The sequence below is a fragment of the Scomber scombrus genome, chromosome 18 (genome assembly GCF_963691925.1).
Source record: "Scomber scombrus chromosome 18, fScoSco1.1, whole genome shotgun sequence".
NCBI lineage: Eukaryota > Metazoa > Chordata > Actinopteri > Scombriformes > Scombridae > Scomber > Scomber scombrus.
Window position 1 is genome coordinate 12,224,859 of NC_084987.1, and position 27,342 is coordinate 12,252,200.

The following is a 27,342-nucleotide window of genomic DNA, read 5'->3' on the forward strand; positions in this document are numbered from 1 at the left end:
ACACACTGGCACAGTACTGCCATGGAGTATTACAGTTTGTGCTTAAGTACAGTTTTGAAAATAGGGCTCATTTTGCCATAAAACTACACACATTTTACAGAACCACATGAGCCAGTTACTCACTGCTGTCCTCAATCTAAAACACTACATTTCTAATGGGATAGTCTGAATTTGATTTTTTTTCGAGAGAGATTTTACAGTTTTTTCTGACTGCTTAGGCACTGGCTTTGAAACTATAGACTACTTTTCTGTGCAAAACTCTACACACTAACCACAAAACCTTACACCAAACCATCAAAACATTATCCATCTCTTGCAAAAACAAACAATTCTTGCCAAACGCTTCAAACTCTTTATAAAACTGTGTTTTTGCATCAATACAGTTAACACAAACCATTTGAATAAGCACACAAAGCACCAACTACACACTGGTAGTATACATTAAGAACACTTGTGACAGTTTGTCATACATGTAGGAAACACACATTCACACAGTTATCCAAATGTGTAAAGTATGGAATGGATGTGTATTCTGAACATCACAAACTATCAAAACAAATAAGGGGGAAAAGTTTTTGTTTTTTTTCTCAAAATGATCTAAAACTCCTCAAACAACAAAAGCTTAGTAGAAGAAAACGAAAACTTTTGTGTTAGAAAAAAAAAGAACGGACGCAAAAATGAGGCTAAATCTCGCCTTCTTTGTGAGTCTGGGTGTACGACTTCATCCACATCACAGCATAGTGCTCAAGCTCTGATTTGTAAGTGAACTGATTATCTCAAAGTGTTTTCACATGTGTCAGTGTGGTAAAATAGTGTAGCAATGTAGAAATCAATGCCTACAGTTTTACTAGAAGTGTGTTATATTATTACAAACTGAGCGTAAAGCAGAAAATGTGAACCCAGTTTGGCACACTTGGTATATGCATTGGCTACAAGTTTTAATGGTGTCAAAAACACTGATAGTGTGTATTTGTATTAGAGTAAAGTACATAAATATATTGACCATACGCAGCATACAGTGGGGTTAAGGAATGGAGTGTATTGTGGGAGGAATTGTGGGTGAACATTGTGGATGCAGATGGCACCAGTTTTGAAGATCAGTGCGGTGGAGATACATTGTCCAAGATGACAATATATCTGACTCGCTCTGCATCCATTTGGTCTTCTGTGATGATTGTAGCATACATTGTGATGTTACTACTACATTGCAAAATCTTCTGAAAAAAAAAGACAAAATGTGTACTTCAATATAGGCCTCCTTGATGTTCTCCACCCTTAATTCTATGTAGACCAATCAAAATACATGTTAAATATCACAGAATGCTGTACAAGACATTATTTCAAACATGGAATGCAATGAATGGATATACTCAGTGCATTATAGTAGGCTACATTGTACTGATTTTACTGTAGACAGAGAAGAGTGGTTTTTCACCTCTGCTCTTGTTGAAATGTTGCAACAGTATATCTTCTGAGGTTGGGATGAACTCTGTCCCCATGGTTTACAACATTTTCAACCAATGTTTCTAAAAATGACCTCATCTTCTTTGTCCTCGTCCAGGTCTTCCTCTTCCTTTCCCTATACCCTTCTTCCTCCACAGGCTCCCCCTCTAATTCTCACTCTCCTCTTCCTCTTCTTGCAATGTTGCCTTCCATTTTTATTGAAACCAGTTACACTCACCTGTTACCTTTTTTATAGTGCTTACGCCTGATTGCTGGGTTTACGATTAAGCACCTACATTTTTGTAGACCACCAAGAAGTGACATCATGTGACATTTCTATGTCTAATATAAAGAAGTGTGTTTAGTGTTTTGTAAAAACTGTGAGGATGAGAATGTGCTATATATCTGGGCTGAGCTTTTGCTCCCTGAGTGCCAGGTTTCTTCTTGAGTGTGTTATTTTGTGTGTAAGCAATCATTAAAGACAACAACAACAACAACAACAACAACAACAGCAACAACAGCAACAACACCAACAAAAACTGTATTCATGCTCTCACTACAAATCTATCAAGACCTCAAGACCGCCTCACACAGACATCCATCCAGCCGCTCTTTGCAGAAGGTTCTGACTATCAACACAACAGATCTTATCTGCAAACATAAACACAAGTGGAAGACACATTTAAATTCTAAACCTCTCATAGATAATCCTACTTCTCTTTATATGCCTTTTTCCAGTCTGTTAGGATATTGTCGCTACAGGCTGTGACATTTCTCCAGAGAAGCTGTACTCTGTTAAGTAGATAAATCCTCTACAGTTGTAATACTGTGTCGTCATATGTGCTTAAAGTCTGTCTGTGTGTGATTCTTTCTGTCTCCGTCATTATCAATCCGACAGTCTTAACTTTCCACAGTTAAATCGTTTTGGCAAATCGAGGATATTTCTGGTCAGTCCTCTATTCTTTATTTGAGGTTTACAACTTGGGTTTAGATGAAAAGTGAGTATTATTAACACTATACTCAAAGCACTGAGGATAGAGGAATAGTTTGACATTTGGTTTAATTATTTGCTTTCATGTCTGTAAACGGAGCGAGCATCTGTTTAGCTTAACTTGCCTTGAAACTCAAAGCTCACTAATTAAAAGTTTTATCTTGTTTGTACAATCTGTGCAAAAGCCAAAGTGCAAAAGTGACAATTTGCTTTTTTACAGGGGGGACATGTGCTAGGTACTCCCTAGAGTCTTTGTTGGTTGCCTAGAAACTGATCCCAGTCAAGAAATAGTTTTTACACTTCGGTAGCATTTTCCCATTTTAATGATAAGTCATTCTCACTGCAAGGTTATGAATAAACTCATGCTCCAAAATGTCAAACTATTCCTTTAAGTAAAGGGTTTGTGTGTCGGGAGTGAATTTAGTCAGTGAAGCATCCTCATATGTACAGAGGTAGAGTACAGTGTTTGTGTGTGCATATTTGTGTACTCATCTGTTTTACTGCCTAATTAGTCTCTGTTTGCTGATTACATTACCTGCATTGCATAGCCACCTAAACGTTTCCACAGGTGTGTTTTTGCAGGCTGACATAACTGCAGCTGTGACGCAACTGTTTTACAGTATTATGACTCTCTTACACTATATTCAAAGCCTGTCATTTCAATTATATCTATTTATTGCACATCTAGAAAATACCAGGGTTTTTTTAACCTGTATTTGAAGAATCTCCCCAATTTTCTCCTCACTTTCTTCTTTTCTGGTTTAAACAAATGAAAATATGATACAAGAAGATGACGATAGACAAAGTAATTTAACTAATTTGGTGGTTTTATTTTATTGTTCCTTTAATATTCAAAGGAAATACGTATATTTTGTTAATTACACATTTAAGAAAAAATTCACACTACATATATTAGAGTGACATGACTTTATTATAGCAGCACAGATGTAATGCAGATGAGTTTATTCTTAACATTCTTGACCTATATTACATCTACAGCTACTGTGCTGCTTCCCTTCCCTCGCTTACTCTACTGTTCACTGTTGCGTGACATGTTAATATCTTGTTTGCCCTGCACCACACTTTCTCATGAATGACTGAAGATCTTGATGCTTCATAGTGCATGCGAGTCCTCCTTGGTGATGAAAGGCAGGATATGTTATTTTACAGTCCATAAACTGTATCTCTAATGTACAGACAAGGGAAATGATAACGCTGTAGGTCTTTGGCTACCTAATTAGGTGACTGAAAACAAATCCAGGCTGGAAACCACTCAACAACATACAGTCCACATTCATGGATCTGCACTCTGGTTTGCTTTTTACTGTAGGCTGAGTGCGCTGATTTGTGTTTGTAGATAATGTCCCGGGCTGTTTGTGAGGTTAATTCATTTGTCAAAGTAGGATAAGTTCCAACAAGTTACCCCATAGCTTTTCATGGGAGAATAAATAAAACACTTGAGGCCTATTTAGATATCTGGGCAGCACAGTATAGCTGCATTACATGCCTCACACTGGCTGCTTGCAGCACAGATGGCTCTTTAAGATTGAATACACTGGGGGACTTTTTTATTTTCTAGTGGTTAACAAGCAACTGGAGTCAACAACAAATCAACCACTGGGCAAGCAGTGGGTCACCTTTGCGTGAAAAAACAGAACAGACTGCACAAATGAGACACCTCAGGCAAACCATCATTATTTTGGGAGCATTACAGACACGCACTTGAGGCAAAGGTTTACATAATGATGGCTTTAAGTGTATTTTTGTGTCCATATGCGGATGTGTTAAGAGAGGTGAGTGAGAAAGGGTGGCAGAGCATAATGTGTGTATAACTGAGAAGATGGGGCGGCAGATAAAGTCGTTTTTCTCTATCTGCCAAGTGGTAGTAAGGTATTGAGTTTATTTAGATTAGCGATAATACAGATGCTCAGAGGGAGAAATAGAGTGAGATAACGCAGATGAGGATAAGTGATAAAGAACAGGAAGGGTGGGAGCTATGGGAGTCGTGAAATTGAGACAAATCCCCTTTAATACTGTATACTTTATGTAAGTCCTCACATTACATTACACCAACAAATTCTGCATTAACAGTCACAACATTAGACCTCCTTGACCTCTCCTTTTGGCTGCGTTATAGTGAAGGAGGCAATTAAGTCATCATCACCATCTACTGACGCAGAATGCTGCCCAGTATTTTGGACAACATACATATGAATTTTCTAGTACTTGAAAAGATTCCTTTTTTACCTCTTGGGATTAATGTCAGCTCTGAAGAACCTCAGCTTCACCAGTTATTTTAAGGACCTACTGCGCACACACTCACACACACAGACACACTAATATCTCTCACTCAATCACTGTAGCTGCCCGAAGGTTAGAAAATAACCAGCTGGGAAAATCTTGTTGAGCAGAGTAATGATTCACAACTTGCTGTTATTTTATCTTTTCATTATTATCAACAAATACCAAAAAGAAAAGAATAAATAATCATTTATCTCGTTGAATATTGTGCATTTAGACAAAGCCTGAACACTGTATATACTGTATGCCTCTGTGCAGTAATCTAAAAACAGCCAAAACAATGCATTTGGTTGTCTTTATGATGAACACAGTCAGCTCTGTGATGTCGGCCTGACATGGAGCTACTCTCCAGACAAAGAAAATGCAGTTGTGTAGTTAACTTAACAGGTAATGTTTATTGCATTCAATTAATTTGTCACCTGCAAGGGTTGCACCTTTTAAATAGTATTTGGATTGTAATTTGGGTTCAGGCACAGAGGCACAAACATCAGACTGTAACCACACCGACAGTACTTTAGTTAGTGGGATAAATTTACTCGGTTTTTGGTCACCTCAAGGGATTTGGTTATAATAAAAATAAAACAATTCCAACCTTGTTCTAATACAGTAATGATTCAACCAACAAGTGTTTTATATGTACTGCTCTAAGCCTCTGCATGTACTCCGTAATGTTGATAAAGTGTAATTACGCTCTTTTCTGCTATTGAGATGCATAGAGCAACAGCCTCAATTTGAGATAAAAATGAAAATGTAAAATGAAGCATATGAAATTGTCATCCACATTGACTGTCTTTATTGTTGACTTGACCTTCTTTACCTAATCTGATGGCATCATGAATGCTTACAAGGCAACAGTTATGATAAATGCCTAGGGTTAGGAATAATTACCACTCTTCTAAGCAGCCTCTGAGCACACAGTATGACCTCTTCCCCTGAAGCTTCTAGCTTGTAAATTATGTAAAATGCTTTTCTTTTCTGGGGCGCTGAACTATCTGACTACATAAGTTTTAGGACACTGAGTGCTGTGCACGGGGTCTACTATACTGCACAGTTTTGCTGCACTGACTGTGTATGACAATCCTTCACTTTCTCAGAGTGTTTGATAAATTCCAGGCTGATGGCAGAGTGACAGAGCTGCCTTGAGGAGCTCCGGGGATTACCGCACATAAACACTGCCTGCCAAGCTCAGTGTAGAACCGTGTGGATACATTACGCACAGCAAGGAGGAAACATAGTGTAGTAATCACTCAGGCCTCTTCATAATTCAGCAGGTCTATTTGGAGTCATCTCATAAACATTAAACATTACAGAGGGTATTGTAGGAGGGGCTTCTGTGAGTTCCCCTGCTGCACATATATTTTAAGCATCCAGTAATGATACTAAGCTCCTTGCAGGTTTTTTTGTGCGTATGAATAGAGGCACATGGACATATCTCTGCGCGTAATCACACTGAAAGGGACTCAAGTAAGTTACATCCTTTGTGTGTGTTTGTGTATCCATCTACATCTGTCTGCTCTCTGTTGTTTGTTCTCTAGCTTAATTTCTACCTTCCTCTGTTGTGTTTACAGTGTTTCTTACATTCTCATCAGTTAATCATAGCGTACAGACACAATCTATCAGGGGGTAGTCTCATTAGTCGATGCCAATCTTGGTGTCCATTGTGCCCATGTCTCTTAAAAGATGTTACTCTTTGAAGTTTCTGGATAAGCTTTGTGTTTCTTCCAAGTTTTGCTTGGGAAGAAATTGTGTCCATGTCCAGAGACAAATTTGATCGAAGTAAAAGGGTTTCTTATTTGGTCTTTCCTTAAGCTTTGTATTTATTTATCTCCCTCAACAGACCTAGTCCCCTTTGGAGTTAATTAAGCAGGTTTATCATGTGTTTATAGCAATGTTTGTTTGTCAAACAGCAGCTCCTGTCCCTGAGCTCAAATCATTATTAGGACTAAAATTGATGTAACCCTTAATCCTGACTTGTACTATAACAGAATAAAAACAGCAGCATTGAATCACACAGCTGTCATAAGAGCATAGTCGTCATATTTTATCAAACCACATCCTTCCTCATATGGAGGCCGCTGACACCACAAACTCAACGGCTGTACCATACAGTTTTGGCACAGGTAAGGCTTTTATTAAATGTCACAGTAAGGACTGTTCTGTTTGCAGACAGCTGAATGAGTGTGTTTGACTCGTCATGCTAACCTGCAAGTGTTGACAGCTGAAATCGCTGTGTCCGCTTCACTCCTCGCTCGTTTGTTTATACCAAATCTCAGGCAATTGGTGCAAATGTCACTGAGAGATTTATTGTGGTGACAGAGCACTCCTTTTTTCATTCACAAGAGACAACTCTGAAACGCTTTATTTGTTTTTTGCTTTATATGGTGGATATTCTGTAGAGAATTACAGTTAAATCAAGAGAGACAAGATTCATGTTTATTTTATGAAAATAAATGATAGTTATCAAGTCTTTGGTGCTTGGACTCCACAAGGACATCATCCCTGAACAGCAGTGAGATGGATCCCCCCCACGGAGTCCAGATGCTGGTGGTGTTGGTGGCGGCCAATGACTTCGGATGGTTGATGAAGTGATGGGACTGTTTATCCTGCGGAGACTGGGCAGAGGGGCGCGCATAACAGCTGCATACCAGACTAGAGCCAATAGAGAGAGACATATTTAAAATGACAGCAACTAGATAATAAGATAACAATGAAAGTGTGTCGCTGAGCCTTTAGATAGATATGATCAGCTGGTGACAACTGGAACTCATACTACGCCCCCTGAGCATGACAGCTAGGGAATAAATGAGCGTGCATGAGAGATGAATATTACAGGGTGGTAGGAGCAATGAACTGATATGCAAAAGACAGTCTTCTTGACTGAACTTTCACTAAGCTCCATTTGTTTAATGCAAAAAAAGTCACTGGTTTGCAAGTTTTGCCATGATGATCGATTTAGGGGCTGTTAGAAGATGAACTGGTTCAGGTTATGTGTTTAACCCCATTTTAGCGCGCAGGTGGGTTCAGCATTATTTCACTGAGGCCTGTGACTTGGACGGGACTGCATGCACTCAGAGCTTCTGCTTACACATACATACGTTGTCTGCTCTCGCTTGGTGTGCAGCCAGTTGAAAAAACACTCAAAATGACCATGAACTGACAACTTTGACTCCTACTACCAGTTAATAAGGTGCAGAGTTATAGTTTTGACTATTTTAATTTCCATGCATGAAAGGGCCAGGATAATTCAAGTACTTTTCAGGACAATTTCTATCTTCTGATTCTGCATTTTTTGGCTTATTATTTCTGGCATTTATTACAGGCTATTATATGTGTAACCTGCGGTGCCAGTGGTTGAGGTCCATTTGCAGGACAATTTCATGGCTTTTGAGATTCAAATTGAATGTTAAGTCTGTAGTTGGAGCGGATGGCTCACCACAGAAACAATCTGTGCAATACAGAGCTACAAGCAATACAAACGATGTTGATATTTCCTCAAGTACCCCCCTCCCCCTTCATCTTTGTACCAGATAGGTTAGTGAGTATCAGCGAGTACACGGCCAAAGATAAATAAGCTTGTACAGAAATACCCCTGCCAAGCTGCGACTAGCTGTTCTTTGCTGAAAATCCGGTTTTAATGCCAGACAACTTGTCTTTGTTCATTTCACGGCAGTGGCTTTGTTTTGTCATCATGACCATGCTTGGATAATCATCACTATAATTCCTTTGTGTAATGGCTGTTTTGTGATGAAGAGCGCAGCAGGCTCCACCACTAAATATTTTCTCCTAGGAGGAATCTTTGTGAAGGGGCTCTTGTGCTAGTAGATATAGTACCGGAAGTATCACATTGTGGGCTTTTAGATTTAAAAAATACAAATAAAATTATCTATCTATCTATCTATCTATCTATCTATCTATCTATCTATCTATCTATCTATCTATCTATCTATCTATCTATCTATCTATCTATCTATCTATCTATCTATCTATCTATCTATCTATCTATCTATCTATCTATCTATCTATCTATATAATGGATCAGCTAACAGTTGGCAGCAATAATCAGGGACAGTTCGACTGTGGCCATACAATGTAATGTAACAAGTGATTGATTGAGCGAATTACTGTTACTGTATATCAAATTGATGTAATTTATTTTGACATTTTGCAGAAAAAACTGTAACCTTTGACACTAAATTTGCATTGCAACACTTCATTGTTACCTAAACAAGTGCTATCAACAGCAAAGAAGAAAAAAAACAATTGTACAGCCAAAGGATTTACAAGTTTGCCAGAACTAATCCCAGTCATCTGTCATGACCAGCGACTGAATAACAAGAGGATGTTGTCATTACTCATATTTATTGTTGTAAATAACAATCAAATAGCTGCTTTATTCAGTTTTCCAGCTTAAAAAGTGAGGAACATGGAAATCCTTGAACCAGACTACTCAACAATCAAAAAAACAGTGTGGGAGCTGTTCATCAAGATCTCCCTGTACAGTTGTTGTTGCGTCACAGCAGGTACAGTTTGTGGGTCCTACACTCTTATCTTTCAAAGAGCGTGTGAAACAACATCCAGCCAGTGCCAAACACTTCCCACACATAATGCTCATGTGCAATAAAAAAAAAGCCCTGCACGCTCTCTCATACAATACAGGTACATCTCAGATGTTACGCAACCATTTGTCATTGTTTCCTAACCCACATTCATCAGATGCGACCTTCGAAAAAGAAATATGGAGGTTTACCAAAACACATGAATAACCAGCACAAAGAGGAGGCGCGGAGCATCCGGCCGCTGGGAGATGTGTGCGCATCCCTCGTAGATAGGTCACACTCTAATCTGCTCACTCGCTTCGTAACAGACTCGATGACAAACATTTGGAGCAGTTCAGAGGTTTTCATTGTTACGCAGCAGCAAAATCTGAACCATTTTCTATGTGTTTGAGGCCAGCCACTAACTAATAAAACCATGTATAGCACAGGGCATCATTCCTGTCATGTTTTTGTGTTAGACAACATATTGACCAGAGGCTATAATCTGTAGCACCTGGAGAGAGGAGACAAACAAAAGGCGATAATTAATCATACTTCTAATCAATCTAAACACCTTTACTGTGTGTTGCTATTACATTATTAACATTTGATTCACTGTGTTTGTACTAATATTTTTATTTTAGTATTTTCTCTGTGACTACTAATTTCTCAACAAACCTAAAGCACATTTATTGACCTTTGCATAATCAAGTCAGAATTGTTGTGTTGATCCTTTAACAAAATGCAATCTAGTGCTCCTACTGACATATTTGACTTGCATATTCACTGAAGTACAATCTCTCATTGACTTTTCTAACACATCTCCCAAATGCATGCATGTAATTGCAGCTTTAGCCTAATTGTAACATGTTTTAGCAGGAGAGAGAAGGGCACTTCAGTGCTCTGTGCCACAAGCAAGAATTTCATTATCATATTCAGTGAGGTGTGGAAAAGGCAACAACAGCAACAAAAAAGTCTGCACAAGAGACCGAGGCTAAACCAAATCTAAGAGTTGTCACATTTTTCCACCATACAGGAGAGACAAGACAAATGCCGGCAGCAAATAAGTAGCTGAACAGAGCATGTCATATGCCTTAAGGAATTTAACAAGTCTGACCACTGGAACCCAAGACAGACTGACCAAGTTAGGCCATTATGAGGGTGAGGATAGTTATATTACATGTTAGCAAGTGCAGAGTGTATATACAACATGTAGTAACAGGGGATAATACCTTTCACAGGAATGTCCTGGATCATGTTGACAGTTTGAGTTTGATTTATGTGAGACATTGTGTCATGGAATCTGTGCGGTCAAACTCATAACTGATAATCTATGTATTGATTCTGTTCTCTGAGCTATAGCTTTCATATAATAGCTGGTAACATATCAGTAGTAAACTTAAGGTCTTGGCAGCAGTTTCTCAGTCTTGTAAAGTGGTTGCAGAAGAATGTTGATGCAACCAAAGGCCAAAGACAGGAGCTGTTTGTGGTGCTATTCACATGGTCACTTTGTCTGAAGTTGAAGGGGGATGGTTGGTCTTTTACCTCATCCTGGTTTTCTCAGAAGCAAGAAAAATTGGCAGAAATGCACGTCAATCACCTTTAGACTACAGCCATTAATTACTGACATGACTAGCTGTCTTACTGATTAATACCACATTTAATACAGGATGTACTGACATAAAAAAGGGCTTTTGTTGTTAGTCTGAGTTCAATGAGCAGCCAAGTGAAAGCTTCCACTTTGATTTGTGTAACTGTTATCTTTTTAGCTTAAGGACTTTCTGCTACAAAGAGCTGAGGGAAAACCCAGGTGCTTGTTTTTCGTAACACAGTAAAATCAAACAGTATCATGGACCTGATTTCATTTAGTTTATGCTGATACATCCTTTTGTAAAGTAGGACATCAACAGGAAACCATGTGTCAGGATGAATTTCCTGTTTGAATCACGGTGATCCGAACTGTAACTTCGCCTTGATCTTGATTTGGTTTCACTGATTTTGTGATTCAGATTTCTCTGTGTTAAAGAAACATCCACCTAAAAGACAATTTTGCCCCTTGTATATCTGTTCACAGACACTGTTGGGTGCCCAGACCTCTACAATGCATTAACAACACACAATTATAAGCCTGTTGGGTTTTTTTTCTGGGGAGTGAAGTAAACACAGATACTAGGAGGTCAGATTAACACCTGCTCAGAAAATAATTGCTGAAATGCGTCGAAGGAGTATCTGAGGGAGAGCTAATCTATTACAGTATGATTCAATCTATGGCATGTTAGTGGTTGCAAGACGTCAAAGAGAAAGAGAGTGAGCATGCTGAGAAGGAGAGAAGATCTACAGGTTAGTTTTCTGAACACAACATTACCTATTAGTCTGTTCTCTGTACAGAAAACATACATTCAAGCACTTTGAGAGAAAGAGAAAAGTCAGACCGCAGAAGTTGATAGAGTATTTACACTGTAACAGATAAGACTGCTATCTAACTGAAGATCAGGTTAGTCAAGCAGAACATGATGCCTAGATTAAAGTGATGTTTCTTCTTCCTTGCAGCAGCGAAGTCGCAGAGCGTGTTGTAGCATGATGCTCTGTCTCCTCTGAACTCCTCCTCACCCCATTATGAGATAGTGGAACTCTCATCCAGCACTGAACTCTCATCTGCAGCCCTAAGGTATGAGCGTGACATTCTTTGCCATGGTTTATTTAGTCATAAATATGTGGCAAGCCTGAGTGGTGCTGCATATTTGCTTTAGCAATCATTCATTTGATTAATGTCTCTGTTTAGAAACAAAGCCAGATAAGTGAATGTAACTTTAGTATTTCATAAATCCACCTAGGCCTCATCAATGGCAAGAAACATTAAATATCATGGGTGATGTAGGAGGTTCTAGATGCAGAGATGCTGCTAAGAGTGAACTCTTAGCAGCATCTCTGCATCTGGAACGCTGCATGATAGATCGCTGCTCGGGGGCATTTTGTGACCCGGACAGTTATTGTGTTTTCCAAGAGGTTTGTTTTTAATCCTCGATGTTCCCCTATGCCCGCATTCATGCACGCATACTCCCCTTTATAATTTTATTTGTTAGACTGCGTAATCAAATGAAAGGTAAGTACCCTCCAACAAACAGCAGTAATTGTTAGTGGCCATTGTATTGAGCCATCCAACATGCACTTGAACACCGAACGGTATTTATGTTGTTTGGGACGTTGAATTTGCGTCATTCATTTGTGATTGTTGGTGTATTTTTAAAAATAATATAAGTAAGTGACCAGGTATTATTCAAATAAATAGCTATTTGTCCTCTCAATCAAATGGTGCAATAATGCATATTATTTTTTAAGGCAGAATTGCATCTATATAGTTTACCACTTGATAGTTTAAGTCCTAGGCGAAAAATATCTGGGAAAAAAAAGCATTACATTTTTTCACACACTGGGTGATCCCCGGGTGAAACATTCTGGCTTGTTAAATTGTTTCAGAATGAAAAACACCAAAGGAAAAAGGCCCAAAAACAACCGAAGAGGTCCCTCTGGCTCTGGCCGTGTCACTCTCAGCTGTCGCTCCACCTCTTAAACAATAATGATACAAAATCCAGTTTATTTCCTGGAACAGCTGGAGGGGCTAAACAACACATATTCCAGGGGACTTTGATTGGTCTGGATCCAGAACGGTACAAGCAATTCACAGCTAAGTGGGAGCCCAGAGCAAAGCTGTAGTCCTGGCAAGATATCCTAACAGCAGAATATACAGGCCTAATTAGCCTCACACCTTCAAGCCCATTAGTTCCACTCCAACTCCTACCAAATGGACGGTGTGATTCCCAGAGCCCTGCATCAAAGGCAAATCTGCACAAATAAAGCATGAGAGATGTGCGAAAGTATACGTCCTGAGGATGTGTGTCTTTAAAATGCTTTTCTTTTTGAGTGGTGTGCATAGCAAGCACTGAATGTTCATTTTTAGAAGTAGAAGGAGGGTAAGATGGTGTCAGGGTCATGGACGTTGCTTAAACAGGGGTCTTTAGTGTGACATTAACGGTTACTGAAAAGACAGCAAAGTGGGCTCTGTGTTCTTTTGAGTTGTATTCTGTACAACTGTATTCTATTCTCTATTTACTCTATTTGGAGCTCTCCCCATCCTCTTGGAAACATGTTGAGAAATATCATTCGTGACAATTTGACAACTATGTAATGGCTGGTGTTAACAAGTGTTGGGACATAAAAATGGTTGAGAAACAATTTTGTTTTCTCTTTATTGCACTCTCACTCTCTCTGACACACTCTGTCTCTTTCATCATCTCTGTTGCAGGACTCCGCAGAGTCTAGTTAATCATTGTTGCTACTTGGTGCTAAGTTGCAGAAAGTGGTTCAGGCAGGTTGATGTGTTAGGAAATGAGTCTCTTATGTGCTTGTGGGAAGAGAGAGTTAGAGAGGGAAATCCTCGGAAAACCGTCGCATGTTCTCGTAACAGTCGATGCCGTAAGCAAGAGCATGTGCTCGCCCACATGCATGTCAGCCTTTCTGCTGTATCGGGACACACGCTAAAATGTCATGTACTCACAATGACGTCTGATCACTTTCTCGGTAAGAACTAATCTGGCACACTTACAGTACAGAATGAGCTTAAAGTCCAGTCTGGTATGATTGATACAACTCGGCTGTTCCTGCCAAAGCATCATTTATTCATACAGAAAAAGTAGTTGGCATACTTTCAAATTCCTAAAGAGCTGTAAATTCACCATCAAATAAAGACTTTTCACACCAGAGATGTTTGTTTTATGCCAATTATGTTACTATAAAAGTCAGTACATTGCATGTTAATCGCTGTGAAACAGGATTGTGACTTTAACGTTTCTCATGGTGTTAAGGGCACAAGAGTCAGGACTGTGATCTTGACTGGAGCAGTCCTGATCTGATGTCAGGCCAGACAAGAGTACCTCTGATCCCTCAGGCGCCCAGGCCAATCAGCCAGTCTGTACTACAGCTAATGTTAACTGCATCCTGTGGTCATTACACTGAACAGGCCATTTAGAAAATATGGCTCTTTGGTTTAGATATTATCTGATGTCTGACTTCCAGTAGAGCTTTGTGATATATAGGCTGGACATCTAGATTGTGACTGGCAGCCTAGACTTCAGAAGCTTGTTGACATGTTCAGTGAAAACGCAGACTGGACATGTCTCTGATTTGAAATATTCGAGGCTTTCTTGACTACATATGTTACAAACGTCTGTCATGACACATTGTGCTCTTATCTCTTGAGAAAATACCTTGGTAAACAAAAGAAATTCCAAACACATCGACACAAACCCGTCATCCTCCCTGCTTTGAGACTAGAACAGAATGGAATTTGAAACGTTTTAGCCAAAAATGTTTCCATGGTCAAGGTGTTTTTTGCAGAAACGTTTCAGATTTCGTTCCGTTCTCCGGCTTCAACAGAATCTCTCGTGGGATCGATCGATACACAGGTGAGTAACCTCTGGCACACACTGACATGTGCCCAACTGACCACTGCCGGGCTTTAAGATTAAGTCGGACAGCAGCCAACTGTGAGTGACTGAGCGAGTGTGGCTCTGCTCAGCCACAGCTGTCTCACTGATGGTACAAACAGTATTTCCTGGAGTTTTTTTGGCCCTGTGCTTGATGTTCTGGACAGTCTGATTCTGGGGTAGTCCATCCTTTACTAACTGTGGCTAAACCTGGCAGCATGTTGCAAGGTATGAATGAGCGGACAGCACGGAAATGAGATTAATCAGGGTTACAATGGTTGTGTTTTCCGTGTACATTTACTGGACTTGTTTAGGATACAAGTTAAACTGACATTTGACCTTTTTCTTTATTTTACGTTTTCCTCTTTGTCCACAAGCCTTCAAATCTTGTTGTAATTGAATTGTGATACGACCAAGCTTTTTCCTGTTTTGGTCGTCTTGTTTCACCCAGCCAAATTGAGCCGGGGTAATAAGTCGTGTGTTTGCAATGAGCTTTGATGGATTGTGTATCTCTGTGTCATCCAGGTAGTGTGGCGAGTGTAGATAAGCCCCCTTATGAGGTGAAAACCCTTCCTCGTCCTGCAGTATCCCCTCCCAGCACCAACAGCAGAAATAAGGGATGTCACGGCTGTTCCTCCTTTTGGCAATGCTCATTGTCTCCAGCAGCATCCAGGTGGGCCCCACAAATACACAAACACACACACACACACACACACACACACACACACACACACACACACACACACACACACACACACACACACACACACACACACACACACACACACAGCCTCATTGTAACTTGGCAAACTTTCATTAGTCGCTGGCCTTTACAGTGTGGGGGAGGATGTTGTCTCTTTAGCTCTGCTGCCTTTTGAAACAACCCAGAGAGTAGTGGTGTGGACGTATAAACAATCTGTCTTTGGTTTGTTGATGATATGAGTGTGCAGGGATGCATCATATCAACCTGTCCATACGTTAGCTCAAGCCCCCCCATACTGACAACACATTAGATTGAGGCACAGTGTCATCTTGAGGTATTATATCCCCAGCATGAGGACGGGTTGTTTACAGCTACTGTATAAATGAAGTGAAGTGAAACAAATGGATGCCATTTGGTTAATGCAGACATTGTATCCTCATGGTTTGTGTAAGGCTCACATTCTCAACATTTTTCTGGCCTACCTGCTTACTGCAACGTCAATAAGTCCATGATTATCAGGCCTTTTTACTGCACTGTCTTCACATGTGCTCCACCACCTCCTTAGATGTCTCCTGCTGCTACCCTGGATAAGCTGAAGGAGAGTTGGAAATTGTACATGGACGAGTGTAACCGCAACAACAGTCGAGACCCACCAAGCATCGGTGAGCTGTAACATACTGTAACTTTCAGTGTTTAACTACACAGATTTTCTATAATTATAACAATTGTAAGGCATTAAGGTAATGGTCTTATCCAGAAAAATACTGAGTGCAACATTCCTGAAAAACATAAATATGAAAGTACAGTAAGAGATTTTTTTATATATATAATATGCATTATATATATGCAAAGAAATATATATTTTTAAAAAATCATTATTTACCCCCAGCTTGAGGCACAGTGGCAGCTATCTAATGCAGTAGAGCAGGTAATGGTTAGGTTGGACTGTTACCAGAGTATGGAGCAGCAGCAATTTCCCCTCCCCACTGATAACCACTGTATAATCACTCTGCTTGCAGCTGCTCCCAGTTTGCTATTTGCTGCATCACACTCACTCTACTCATGCTGAGAGAAAACCAGCTCCAGTTTGCTCCATCATAAGGACGTCAAATAGCTCAGAGTGTTTAACTGGCCGGCTCCCCTTCAGTTGCATTATGGTCTGTTGGCATGTTTTATGCTTTTGGGATAGTGCATCATATGGGAGGAAAAGAAGAAAAGGCAGCTTCCCACGCTGCGTTCAAAATCGCACCACTCTCCGCAGCACTCACATGTCCTGCCTGTCACCTCATGTGTGTAACAGAGAATTAGCAGGTGTAGCGGACAGGGGAGACACCACTTAATACACCTTAGCATCCATGCAGTAACTGCCTTTGTGGCAAAGATGAAAGATGTGGAATAAGTGGAAGGTCACTTTAATTTACTTCGCCAAGATGAAAGACAGATGCCATAATGGCCACCAGCAGCCATCACTTCAAAGACATGTTACTGTATTCCATAACTTAGAGCATTCCAGTCCATAGACAGAGGACAGTGTGTCATGGCTTTGTATTTACACCAGAAAATCTCATTTATATTTCATGTTTTTTTTTTAAATCCACAGGCCTTGTGTGCAACAGGACTTTTGACAATTACGCCTGTTGGCCCGATGGACTCCCCAACACCACTATCAGTGTGCCATGTCCGTGGTATCTGCCATGGCACCACAAAGGTAAGAGCCCAGTGTGGGTTGGTCATGTCGATGCAGAGTAAATTCAAAAGAGAAAAACAGCTATTTGTCATGACTGAACTTTTCAGTAAATCACAAAGGCTGTCTATATGTGTGTGTGTGTGTGTGTGTGTGTGTGTGTGTGTGTGTGTGTGTGTGTGTGTGTGTGTGTGTGTGTGTGTGTGTGTTTGTGTGTGTGTGTGCTGCAGTTCAGCACGGCATGGTGTATCAGGAATGTGATGCAAACGGCCAGTGGGTGTCCACGAACAATTCCAGCGAGTGTGACTCTAATGATCCAAGTCAGGTAAGAAATATCCCCTTTTTCTTCGGAAAGAAATACTTGTGGTTAAAAGAAACAAACAAACAAGAAAGATATTCTTTGAAACTGAAACTAAAATGTCAAAGGAAAGAAAAATCGAATGTGTTTTAATTTGCAGCAGTACTATGGATACATACGGATCATGTACACAGTGGGATATTCCTTATCGCTGGTGGCTTTGGTTTTGGCACTTGGCATTCTCATATTCTTCAGGTAATAATGACTGTGGTTATGTTTGTGTTTGTGAGGGATGTACAAGTCATTCATCAGAAATAGCAGGGAGGGGAAATAATGACATTTAAAAACAAAGCTATATTGCAGTCTTCTACGTCTTATAATGATAGATTAAGCTGAAAAAAGGACCTTTCACTCATCAGGAAACTACACTGCATGAGGAACAACATCCATATGAATCTGTTTGCCTCCTTTATCCTGCGAGCGCTGTCTATCCTCATCAAAGACGCTCTGTTGGAGGCCAACATCATGTCACAGAACCTCGGCAGGGACCAGGAGCAGGGGTTCCCCCGGGCATCTATGCCTCCAGTGGAGTTGCTTGTCAACAGCGAGGTCAGTAGTGATCTCCAGGTAAATAATAAGCCATCAAAGGTCATCGTTTTATAGTGGTTGTTAAAAAAATGACACAGTGGAAACAGAACAAAACTAGAAAGCCTTTAAAGCTTTAAAACTCTGTCAGTTTGCTTCTTTAATAATAGACTATGGCCATGATGTTTGTAGATCCTATACGTGATGATAATGTTATAAAACTTAAAAATACAGAAGACCTAGCAAAGAGACCAGGATATGTACTGCCACAGTTATGGCGTGTGTAACAGTACGATTGTAGAAGTAAAGAGGTCAAGGAAAAATAGTGAAACAAATTGTAGAGAAAATAATTATGGTAGCCACAAAGATAATAGTAGCAGCTAATTGTCCATAAAAGGGGGGAGGGCCACAATGATGGATGCAAGTGTAGAGTGGGTTGTGTGTGTTGGGGGTCACAGCTGGCTGAGGCTGCGGTTAAAGTTACTACCGTTGTACCGTTTGATTGCTGCAGGCACAAATCGTGAATTCTGGCAGCAGAAGGAACTCCCATCTGCCGCAGTGCTGATCTCACCATTCAGTCACAGCTAAATGATGTTTTACTGTCTGCCAGTTTGATATTTTGTGAAAGAACCATCACTTCTCCTGTTTTGTAGACAACGGTTAGCTGTCGCATCGCCGTGGTGATGATGCAGTACAGCATTATGGCCAACAGCTACTGGCTGCTGGTGGAAGGCATCTACCTCCACAACCTCCTGGTCATCACTGTGTTCACAGAGAGGAATTACTTCAAAATCTACCTGTGCATAGGCTGGGGTGAGCTAGCCCGATGGGTTTCTCTCTGTTGTAGTTTTTATGCTGGTGAGTCTGTAACTGGAGTAATAAGGATGCAAGTTAATTATGTGCTGCATGAAGGGACATGAAATAAGAGGAGATAAACATTAAAGGCTATAACGAAGGTGTGCAGAATGACTGCTTTGCATTTAAACACTTCTCATTTCTCCACAGGTACCCCATTAATATTCCTCGTGCCCTGGGTGATATCTAAATACCTGTATGAAAATCAAGAGTAAGTTTCCACAGCCGGTATTAAATCTGACCAACATTTTAGAGTTTTCTTGTTGATTCCACACTCATAACAGTGCAACCTATCAAAACAGACTGGCAGCTGGTCATTCTCCTAAACATATGAATGTTGATACTTGGCCAATCACGGCCAATTTAACGCCTAATTAGCAGTTGGTTGCACTTTAACATCACACACTAGCATGTTAAAACACTTCGGGTGGGAAGTTGTGATAGCGCTTTTTTGAATATTTCATGTTAACATTCAGCACCCAAGCTTTATTATGCAATCCTCTAGGGTCTAACATACACACTTCCACAGCAAGTGGGGTGAAAGGAGTTTTAAGGCCACACTTTCCAAAACCACTGACACATTACGTTGTTATGTAAAGCTTTAAAAAGCCAATGTGGAGTTATGTGTCCCACCTCTGTTGAAACCGAATGGCTGCCAGGCTCTCACATTGTGTCAGACGAGGAAAGCTTTCTACTTTTGACTGTTAGACTGTGCGTGCCTCGTTTAAAAGCACTGAAGATGTCTTTCTTGTATTCTCTAGTTATCTCTTACTAATATTTCTTCCAATGCTTTTTTTTCACAGGTGCTGGGGGCAAAATATAAATATGAATTACTGGTGGATCATCCGTTCCCCAATACTGCTGGCAGTTGTGGTAATGTCTCTTTTTCTGTCTCCTGCTTTTTTCTGACCATCATGCCTCTCATCGTGCAATGTTTTGTTAAAAAAAATAATGATCATTTCTTAAACTTGAATCCATCTTTGCATTTATTTTATTTTCAGAAATTCTTTTCTTTTCATACACCATACAATATTAAAGACAAGATCATTTATTCATGAAGTGTAAAAGGCTGTCTGCACTTTTTGCCTCACATCTTGGAAACATGTTAAAACTCAAATGTTTTTTATTAAAGAGATGAGGGGTTTTTTGCGCTGTGACCATCTACTACACAGTTGTATCCATACTGTAAACCAGCCTTTAATTGTAGTTGTGCTCTGCAAAGGTCAGTTCTGAGCTTGTCCGATTTGTCACAGCTCTTATGTCAGGCCAGTTACACAGGCATCCTGGCATTTTCCATGCATTAATCGTCCTGCTAAGTGGCCTGTATCACAGGAATTCCTGTGTTTGAGTTATTGCATGGACAGCAGGGCTGGTTCCCATTTGAGTGTTTCCCTCTTTATTCTGATCCCAAAATGTTTTACTTAAGAGTAGAAACACTCAGTGACACATACTCTCACACAGTGTGCTTAATTTTAAGGATACGGAGCTGGAGATAGCTGCTAAGTTAATGTCTAGTACTATATCTTGTACTGTTAAAAAAAAAAAAAAAAAAGCCTGGTCAATAATTATGTGTGAAAATTGGGTCCAGCTTCAGCTTTTTTCTTCAAAGCAACTGCAAATTACCGATAAGAACTTCGTCGAAATTAAAAAGGTCACATCATAAGTAATTTTCATCTGTGGGAACACCCACTGTTTCTAGAAATGCCAGCTGCTGTGAAATTGTTCCCTCATAACAATGTGCTTCTACTGAATGTAATAAGGTCAAAGGACTGGTTCACTCCAACCACATAAAGCTTCTTTTTTACTTCACTTTTGAGGTCTTAATCTATGTAGATAACTTTACGGTTTCATCAGATGAATTTTTGTTGAAAATAATTTTCACCAAAGCAATAATCCATGAAAACGATTAACTGTAAGGTCTGTGGATTATGCTATGTAACTGGAATACTGTCTCTGAAAAACACGTTGCTACAGAGTCAGATGTGTCAGATTTTCAGTGCTTTGAGCAGCCCAAACTAAAAATCTTACACGTCCATTGTATTTGGGCGGAAGCAGAAGTTTCAACATGGTGATATCTCAGAAGCTTTGCCCCTAAAACCGAAACTATCTGCATGACTACAGTACATTACACCTACTATTAGTAAATGAAAAATTACTATAACTATGACTTGTTATCCAGTCAAAACCATCACCATTAACGCTGGTGTCTTTGACTTCCACAGATCAACTTCCTTATCTTTATCCATATAATTAAAATTCTTGTATCAAAACTGCGGGCGCACCAAATGAGATACACAGATTACAAATTCAGGTGAGTTCAAATGTTAATGTGTTTATTATATGTCTGATGTGTATACTGTGTCTTCTCTTTCTCTGAACTAATTGTATTCGGTGCTTTCTCTCACTGTCTTGCTTGTCTCTTATCCCGTCCATCTCAGGTTGGCTAAGTCGACTCTAACCCTGATCCCTCTGCTGGGTATCCATCAGGTGGTCTTTATTTTTGTGACAGATGAGTCCACCAAGACCACCATCGCTTTGCGTCTCACCAAGCTTTTCATTGACCTCTTCTTCTCCTCCTTCCAGGTAAGAATTTTCAGAGTTGAGACATTAATGAATGTTCCATAATTCCTCCTGTTGTACCTGTACTGAGACAAAAGAGTGAAAAATTAAAGCATTATTAATTAGAACTAAGTAACACAGAATGTAAAGGGTTAAATAAGATGCTACTCAAACACACAACTGCAGTTGAGAATTACAATGATCTTCGAATTAAATAAAAATCTAAAATCCATGCTTTAGTAAATGAAAAGCAAACCAAAACAAGTGAAAGAGTTGTTATAGATGAGCTTGTTAAGCACACTACTCAGAAGTGCTGTATTTACTTATGTGTCAGCAGAGATTACATTAACATAATGTGCTGTCTATGCTGTTAACTGGCTGTGTCACACTGTGACACAATGACAGTGACCTTTCGGCTATGAGGACACCGATGACGTGCATCACGATTACAGCAGACCACCAGGGGAAATGTCTTAAGGAAGAAAGCAACAGAGAGAGAGAGGAGGAAGAGAATTCCAAAGTCAAAGATGGAGAGTCATGAGACTTTTAATGATAGTCTTCAATGTGTTTGTGAATTCTCTCAGTGGCTTGGTTATAAAGCAATGGACTTAAAACTTCCCCATTCAATGATTTGTATGCTATACTAGGCTACATGTTTTGATTGCTTCAAGCATTGCATTTTCAAAACCTGATATATAAAGAGTCATGCTGTGATTTAATACTGCAGCTGCCCTGCACTGACTCAGAATTGGTTGTCTGTACAGGGTCTCCTGGTGGCCATCTTGTACTGCTTTGTCAACAAAGAAGTGAGTCACATTTCATTTGCACTATAACTGTCAACTCCTCACTTTTCTCAATTATATCTTACTATATATACTATATACTATACTTACTATACTTTCATCTCTGTCCTCTCTGCAGGTGCAGTCCGAGGTCCTGAAGAAGTGGAAGCGCTGGAAGCTAGGGAGGAACATCGAGGAGGAGTACCGCCATACTTACAGCAATACCCCCAACTCAAAGACCGGCAGCCTTTTGAACCACGTCTCTCGGCTGCCTCATCTCCCAGACATCGCCAAAACCTCTGTCCCGATCTGCAGCCCTGAGGAGAGGCACATGCTTGTGGCTGGCTGCCACAATGGTGTGGTGCACAGTAAGGGGGCAGGCCAGTGTGCATCCCCGCTGCACAAGGGAACCATCAGTAACTGCACCCTAGTGGAGGACATCAGCCTTTCAGACAAGGTGCAGTGTTACGAGGCTCAGAGAGAGAATGTGGAGAGCCATCTCTGAAAGCAACTAAGAGCAAGAACTCTGTGAAGAAAGATGGAGGGCCTTCAGCTCTCATCTGGCTCTGGCATCCTGCACAGGGTGGCTGTGAAGAGCTGGGCTGATAGAGTCATCTGTCATTTTGCCCAGAGATCAGTGTCACTGGGAGACTGAGCGGCAGTCAGCCCTCTCCACAGCCTGAGAATGGAGAACAATACGGCAGACATCCATGCTGAAATGTCTAATGTGCTGCAAGTCTCATACATGGATTTTTGCCAGACAGTGAAAGGAACTGCTGCATGTTGAACAATATAACAACAGCATCTCAAGGCAGATAAGCCATGTAAAATAATAGGACAAACAGAAAAAACCTCAAATAGCAACAACAGAAACAAACAAAACAGCAACAACAAAAAAAAGACACAGGGTCCTTGCTTGAGCCTCTGCTTTAATTTGTGTTGTGTATCAAATGTGTGTTTTATGGTACTAGAGGTTAAAGACAAACTGGACATTGGACTGCATACACAAAAAAGACCAAACAAGGGACACAAAACAAGTTGGTAGGTAACACAGGGGTAATGCTTTTTCTTTTTTTTTTTGCTTTGCTCTAATATCTGTAAGGTTTTTCTTGTCTATATTGATTTTGATGAAAAATGTATAGAAAAAACATTCTGTTGACTGTACCTCATACAGTGAAGTGACAACAGTGTTGTTCAAATGGCCCCATCCAGGGCTCATGGGAAATTGGCAGCTGCTCTCACCAGGTCTTTCCTGGCTTACATATAAACATTGAAAGAGGTCAAGAGATTGTGTCAGATGAATTATAAATAAGCTAAAATGCTCATCGCTTGATTTACTTTGGTGTTTTCCGATAAAAGTAAATATTTTTTATATAGGTCCAAACCTTGGATATTACTCAGTACAGTACAACAGCTGTAACTGTAAATGTGTCAGGTTTGTTTTCAAGAAGGAATAGTTGCAGCTCTGTATGTTCTCCGATTCCCTTGCTATCAAATAATTGTGCGACTCACACGTCTTCAGCGTATTAAATGAACTACACAGCCCACTCTACCCTTGAGATGAAAGCTGATAGGGGAAACTGTGCACTCAAATCAAGGATGAAAGTTCACAGCATACAGTATACTGTAGATGTGACCTGCAAAGTCGCACATGCATAAAGTATGAATCCAACACTGTGACTCAAAATAACATGTCACCTCTGGCACAAGGGTGTTTTTGCAATATTAAATATAGGCTGTTGTGCATGCAGATTACACAGAATTGGTAAGTTTAAGTCGTACGTTGTGTGAATCATTCGGTGGTGATGCGTGCTGTACAGTGCCATTACATCAGTGCATAAAGCCAGACAGACCGTGCTAATGACTGCATGAGTATTTAATATTCAGCCTGAATCTGTCCGCAGGCGCTGTGGACACATAGAACAAAAAATAGAACAAAATCTCGCTAGTAAGCATTGTAGTGACAAAGAAACCTAAATTAGCAGTGGTACATTTGCTTCTGAATAAATTGCCTCCTGCAGAGCATTAATTCATCTTTGAGTTTTTAAGTCAGAACTAAATCAACTTGACTTTGTATGTATGACTATTTGCACAATGTTAATTTATAATGGTAAATACTGTGTGTGTGTATATATGTGTTTATACAGGTGATTTATTTGATTGCTGTCTATATATTTCATGGAATGGAGGACTCTGTGTGTGTATGTGTGTGTCTGTGTGTGTGTGTGTGCGCGCGTACAAGCATATTTTTAGGTTGGTATGGCTCCGAGCAGACTCAGTATTCCAGATGTGTTACAGTAGGATGAGTTGATATAAACCGGTGCAAGAGGCTTTACACAGAACGCAGAGGTCAGAGGTCGTCCCTTTCTAGCATACACAGTGTTACACCACAGGACTTCTCAGAAGTCATGCCTATATAAAGGCATAAAGAAGACACAGCTCTTTGTTTTATAATGGAAGCTATTCTCTGTGTGATTCCTCTATGTCATTTTGTTGCTAAGAGCGAACTGAGAAGCGTGTTTGTCATTCAGATAATAGCTCTGTGTATTTACACATCAGCCAGGTGTTGAACAGGCTGAGGCAATTTTTCATCAACATCTGCTGAGGATTGTAATAGAGCAGGTAGATATACCAATACTTGGAATTGAACTTGGAGCATGATTCACACACTGGCGCTGCTGTTGCTCAGAGGTGAATTTGCAGTGTTTTTGTTGTTTTGCAGAGCAGGAGAAATGTTTGGATACTGACAAGGTTACAAAGGAATGTTGTGCACCTTGAGTAAAATAAGATTCAGTAGATTATATAAGTATGGTCAAAGTATATTGCTAATTCTATTTCAGACTATTACATGTATTTTAAACTGTGACCATAATCATGTATGTTTTTTAAGCCAGCAGCTTGGGTCACTCCCCTTTTTGGACCAAAGTGGTTCTGTTTGAATGTATTCTTTAGACGGCCCAAATCATGTTCCATTTTATTTTCTCTTAAAGTTGATTTTGTACAGTATATTTGGTGTGAGGAACCAATCAGTAGAAAACTGACTGTGTTCAGGTGTATACAGTTCATCATATATTGTGTCCGCTTAGCAAACTTTGTCCAAATGGTGAAGAATAAATAATGTATGTGAAAAATGATTTTAGCTGGGTGTCTCTTTTTGTATTCATAATGTTAAAATAAAAAAGAGAAAGCAGGTGCAGATCACTTCTTTTTTTTTCTTTTTTATGTTTTTTTGGCTTGTTGGGGATGTTAGCTAGCTGCCCAGCTCGCTCAAAGCCAGGTTGGCACATAGAGGTGAGTATTGATTTTACCCCAGGGTCAGGCACTGTTTGACAGCACACACTGTTCCATATTGTGGCCAAGAGCCATTGAATCAGCCCACATTGACTTACTAACCATGCTCGGTTTAACTTAACAGTAAATCTAGGGTGGTTGCTGATAGCATGGAATTGTGTGTAACAGCTAGAGACTAACATGACAGACAAGATGGGGCACCAACTTTTAATAAAACAATAAAACAAATGACAGAAGCCCATCTCCCTAAGATTATGAAGCAGTTTCTTTTGCCATTTCAGAATCAGCTTTATGATTTTGACTTTGGTTTTTGGGGGATTCTCAATGTGCAAAAGGACAACAAGCAAAACAAATACGATTAGACATGAACATATCACTATTATGTACAAGCAAGTGGGTGAAAAAATAGATACACACATATAAAAACAAGTAGAAAAGTAGAAAAATTGAGAAATAGAATTAGAGTACAAAACCACACACAATGTCTATACACAGGTAAAACCATTTTTATTAATTATAACCAAGATACAAATAGTACAAAGGTGTGTAAGAGTACAAGGAGTGCTAAAATAAATATTGATAAAAATAAAATAAAATGATACATTTTTCTGCGTTATTTCACATAAAAAGTAAAAGGTCTTGTAGACTGTGTCTGTAAGTTATTTTCATGCTTTCATGTGTGTGTTGGGCCAGCAGGAAGTGAGCCAGCTCAGGCAGAGGAGGACACTAACACACGTGTGTGGGCCTGAGGAGATAAACTTTCATTGTAAAGATTTGAACATGGTTTTCAGTCCCCTTTCTTTTCATTTCCACTGATATCTCTCTCTTTCAAGCGTAATTCTCTCAGTTTAGGGACCATGTCTCTGAAACGTGATTGCTTATTTGTGCAACAACTGGAAAACTGAATCCTATTTGTAATGAACACAAAGCTTGCTTTAAATTTATGATATTGACATGACACAGTGGGACCAAGCTGTTGCATGGTAAGGAGTCTCGACTGCTTCTTCAGCTGTGTGTGATCAATGTAAGAAAAGCAGATGTTTAAACTCTGATGCGATATGGTTAAATGTTTTTATTCACACCTATATTGAGTAACAGTTCTGTGTAAAGTAAGATAAAGACATTCAATGACACTAACCTATTATTCACCGTGACTAAAAACAAACTTATAAAACAGAGCTGGTATATTTGTTGGAAAATGCTGAAATGTCCTTGTCAGCCTGAACAACTAATTATGTACAGGATGTTGTTTAGCAGGGTTTCTACACTTTAAGTAAAGTAATAAGTAACTAGAACTTGATTTGATTGAGCAGGCTGCAGGGCTTATTTCTGCATGGAATAATTTAATGTCCTTTGGGTATAAGAAGATGGGAAGTGGTGGAAACAGCATCTGGTCTGCACTCAATAATGCACAAGAAGTAAATATATTGGGGAGAGGTCAATGGATATAGTGTTTATGTTTTCTCCCTGAGGCCTCTGAACTGGGCTTGTGTCCTGATGTGAACACACAGATTGTGCGTGTTTGGGCTATAAAGCCACTGAGTTATTCTCCACCTTCAGCCTTCCGATAGGCTCTCGTGCTATCATCAGGTCCCGGGATCCTCAGCATGGCACAGCTGGAGAGGGACAGAGGTTGAATGAATATTTAGCATCAAGATATCTCACCAAGCTGGCAAGCTACTTAAATTCTATGTCTGAATGCAGTGCACACAAATATTGCTAAATTAGTTAATACTGTGCATGAACTGTGACATGTGCTTCGGGCCATTTGCAATTACTGCACCACACGGGATGAATGCAATGTCATTGTTTTTAAAACACTTCTACTTTCA

The 27,342-nt window shown here is 39.8% G+C and overlaps 1 protein-coding gene across 4 annotated transcripts in view; it reads left to right on the forward strand.

The window, feature by feature from the left end:
• gcgra (glucagon receptor a) overlaps positions 1-25,353 on the forward strand; it is a 36,602-nt gene extending 11,249 nt beyond the window's left edge. The window contains exons 2-15 of one of the 4 annotated variants that reach the window (XM_062439604.1): positions 11,821-11,938; positions 15,279-15,426; positions 16,022-16,118; positions 17,057-17,164; positions 17,371-17,465; positions 17,599-17,693; positions 17,858-18,065; positions 18,677-18,836; positions 19,029-19,089; positions 19,682-19,751; positions 21,101-21,189; positions 21,317-21,461; positions 22,202-22,243; positions 22,359-25,353. In XM_062439604.1, coding sequence (XP_062295588.1) covers positions 15,373-15,426; positions 16,022-16,118; positions 17,057-17,164; positions 17,371-17,465; positions 17,599-17,693; positions 17,858-18,065; positions 18,677-18,836; positions 19,029-19,089; positions 19,682-19,751; positions 21,101-21,189; positions 21,317-21,461; positions 22,202-22,243; positions 22,359-22,724 — 1,590 coding nt within the window. In that variant the 5' untranslated portion in view covers positions 11,821-11,938; positions 15,279-15,372 and the 3' untranslated portion in view covers positions 22,725-25,353. The remainder of the gene's footprint in view (positions 1-11,820; positions 11,939-15,278; positions 15,427-16,021; positions 16,119-17,056; positions 17,165-17,370; positions 17,466-17,598; positions 17,694-17,857; positions 18,066-18,676; positions 18,837-19,028; positions 19,090-19,681; positions 19,752-21,100; positions 21,190-21,316; positions 21,462-22,201; positions 22,244-22,358) is intronic. The other 3 variants (XM_062439607.1, XM_062439605.1, XM_062439606.1) reach the window with 3 other exon arrangements.
• Positions 25,354-27,342: the final 1,989 nt, after the last annotated feature.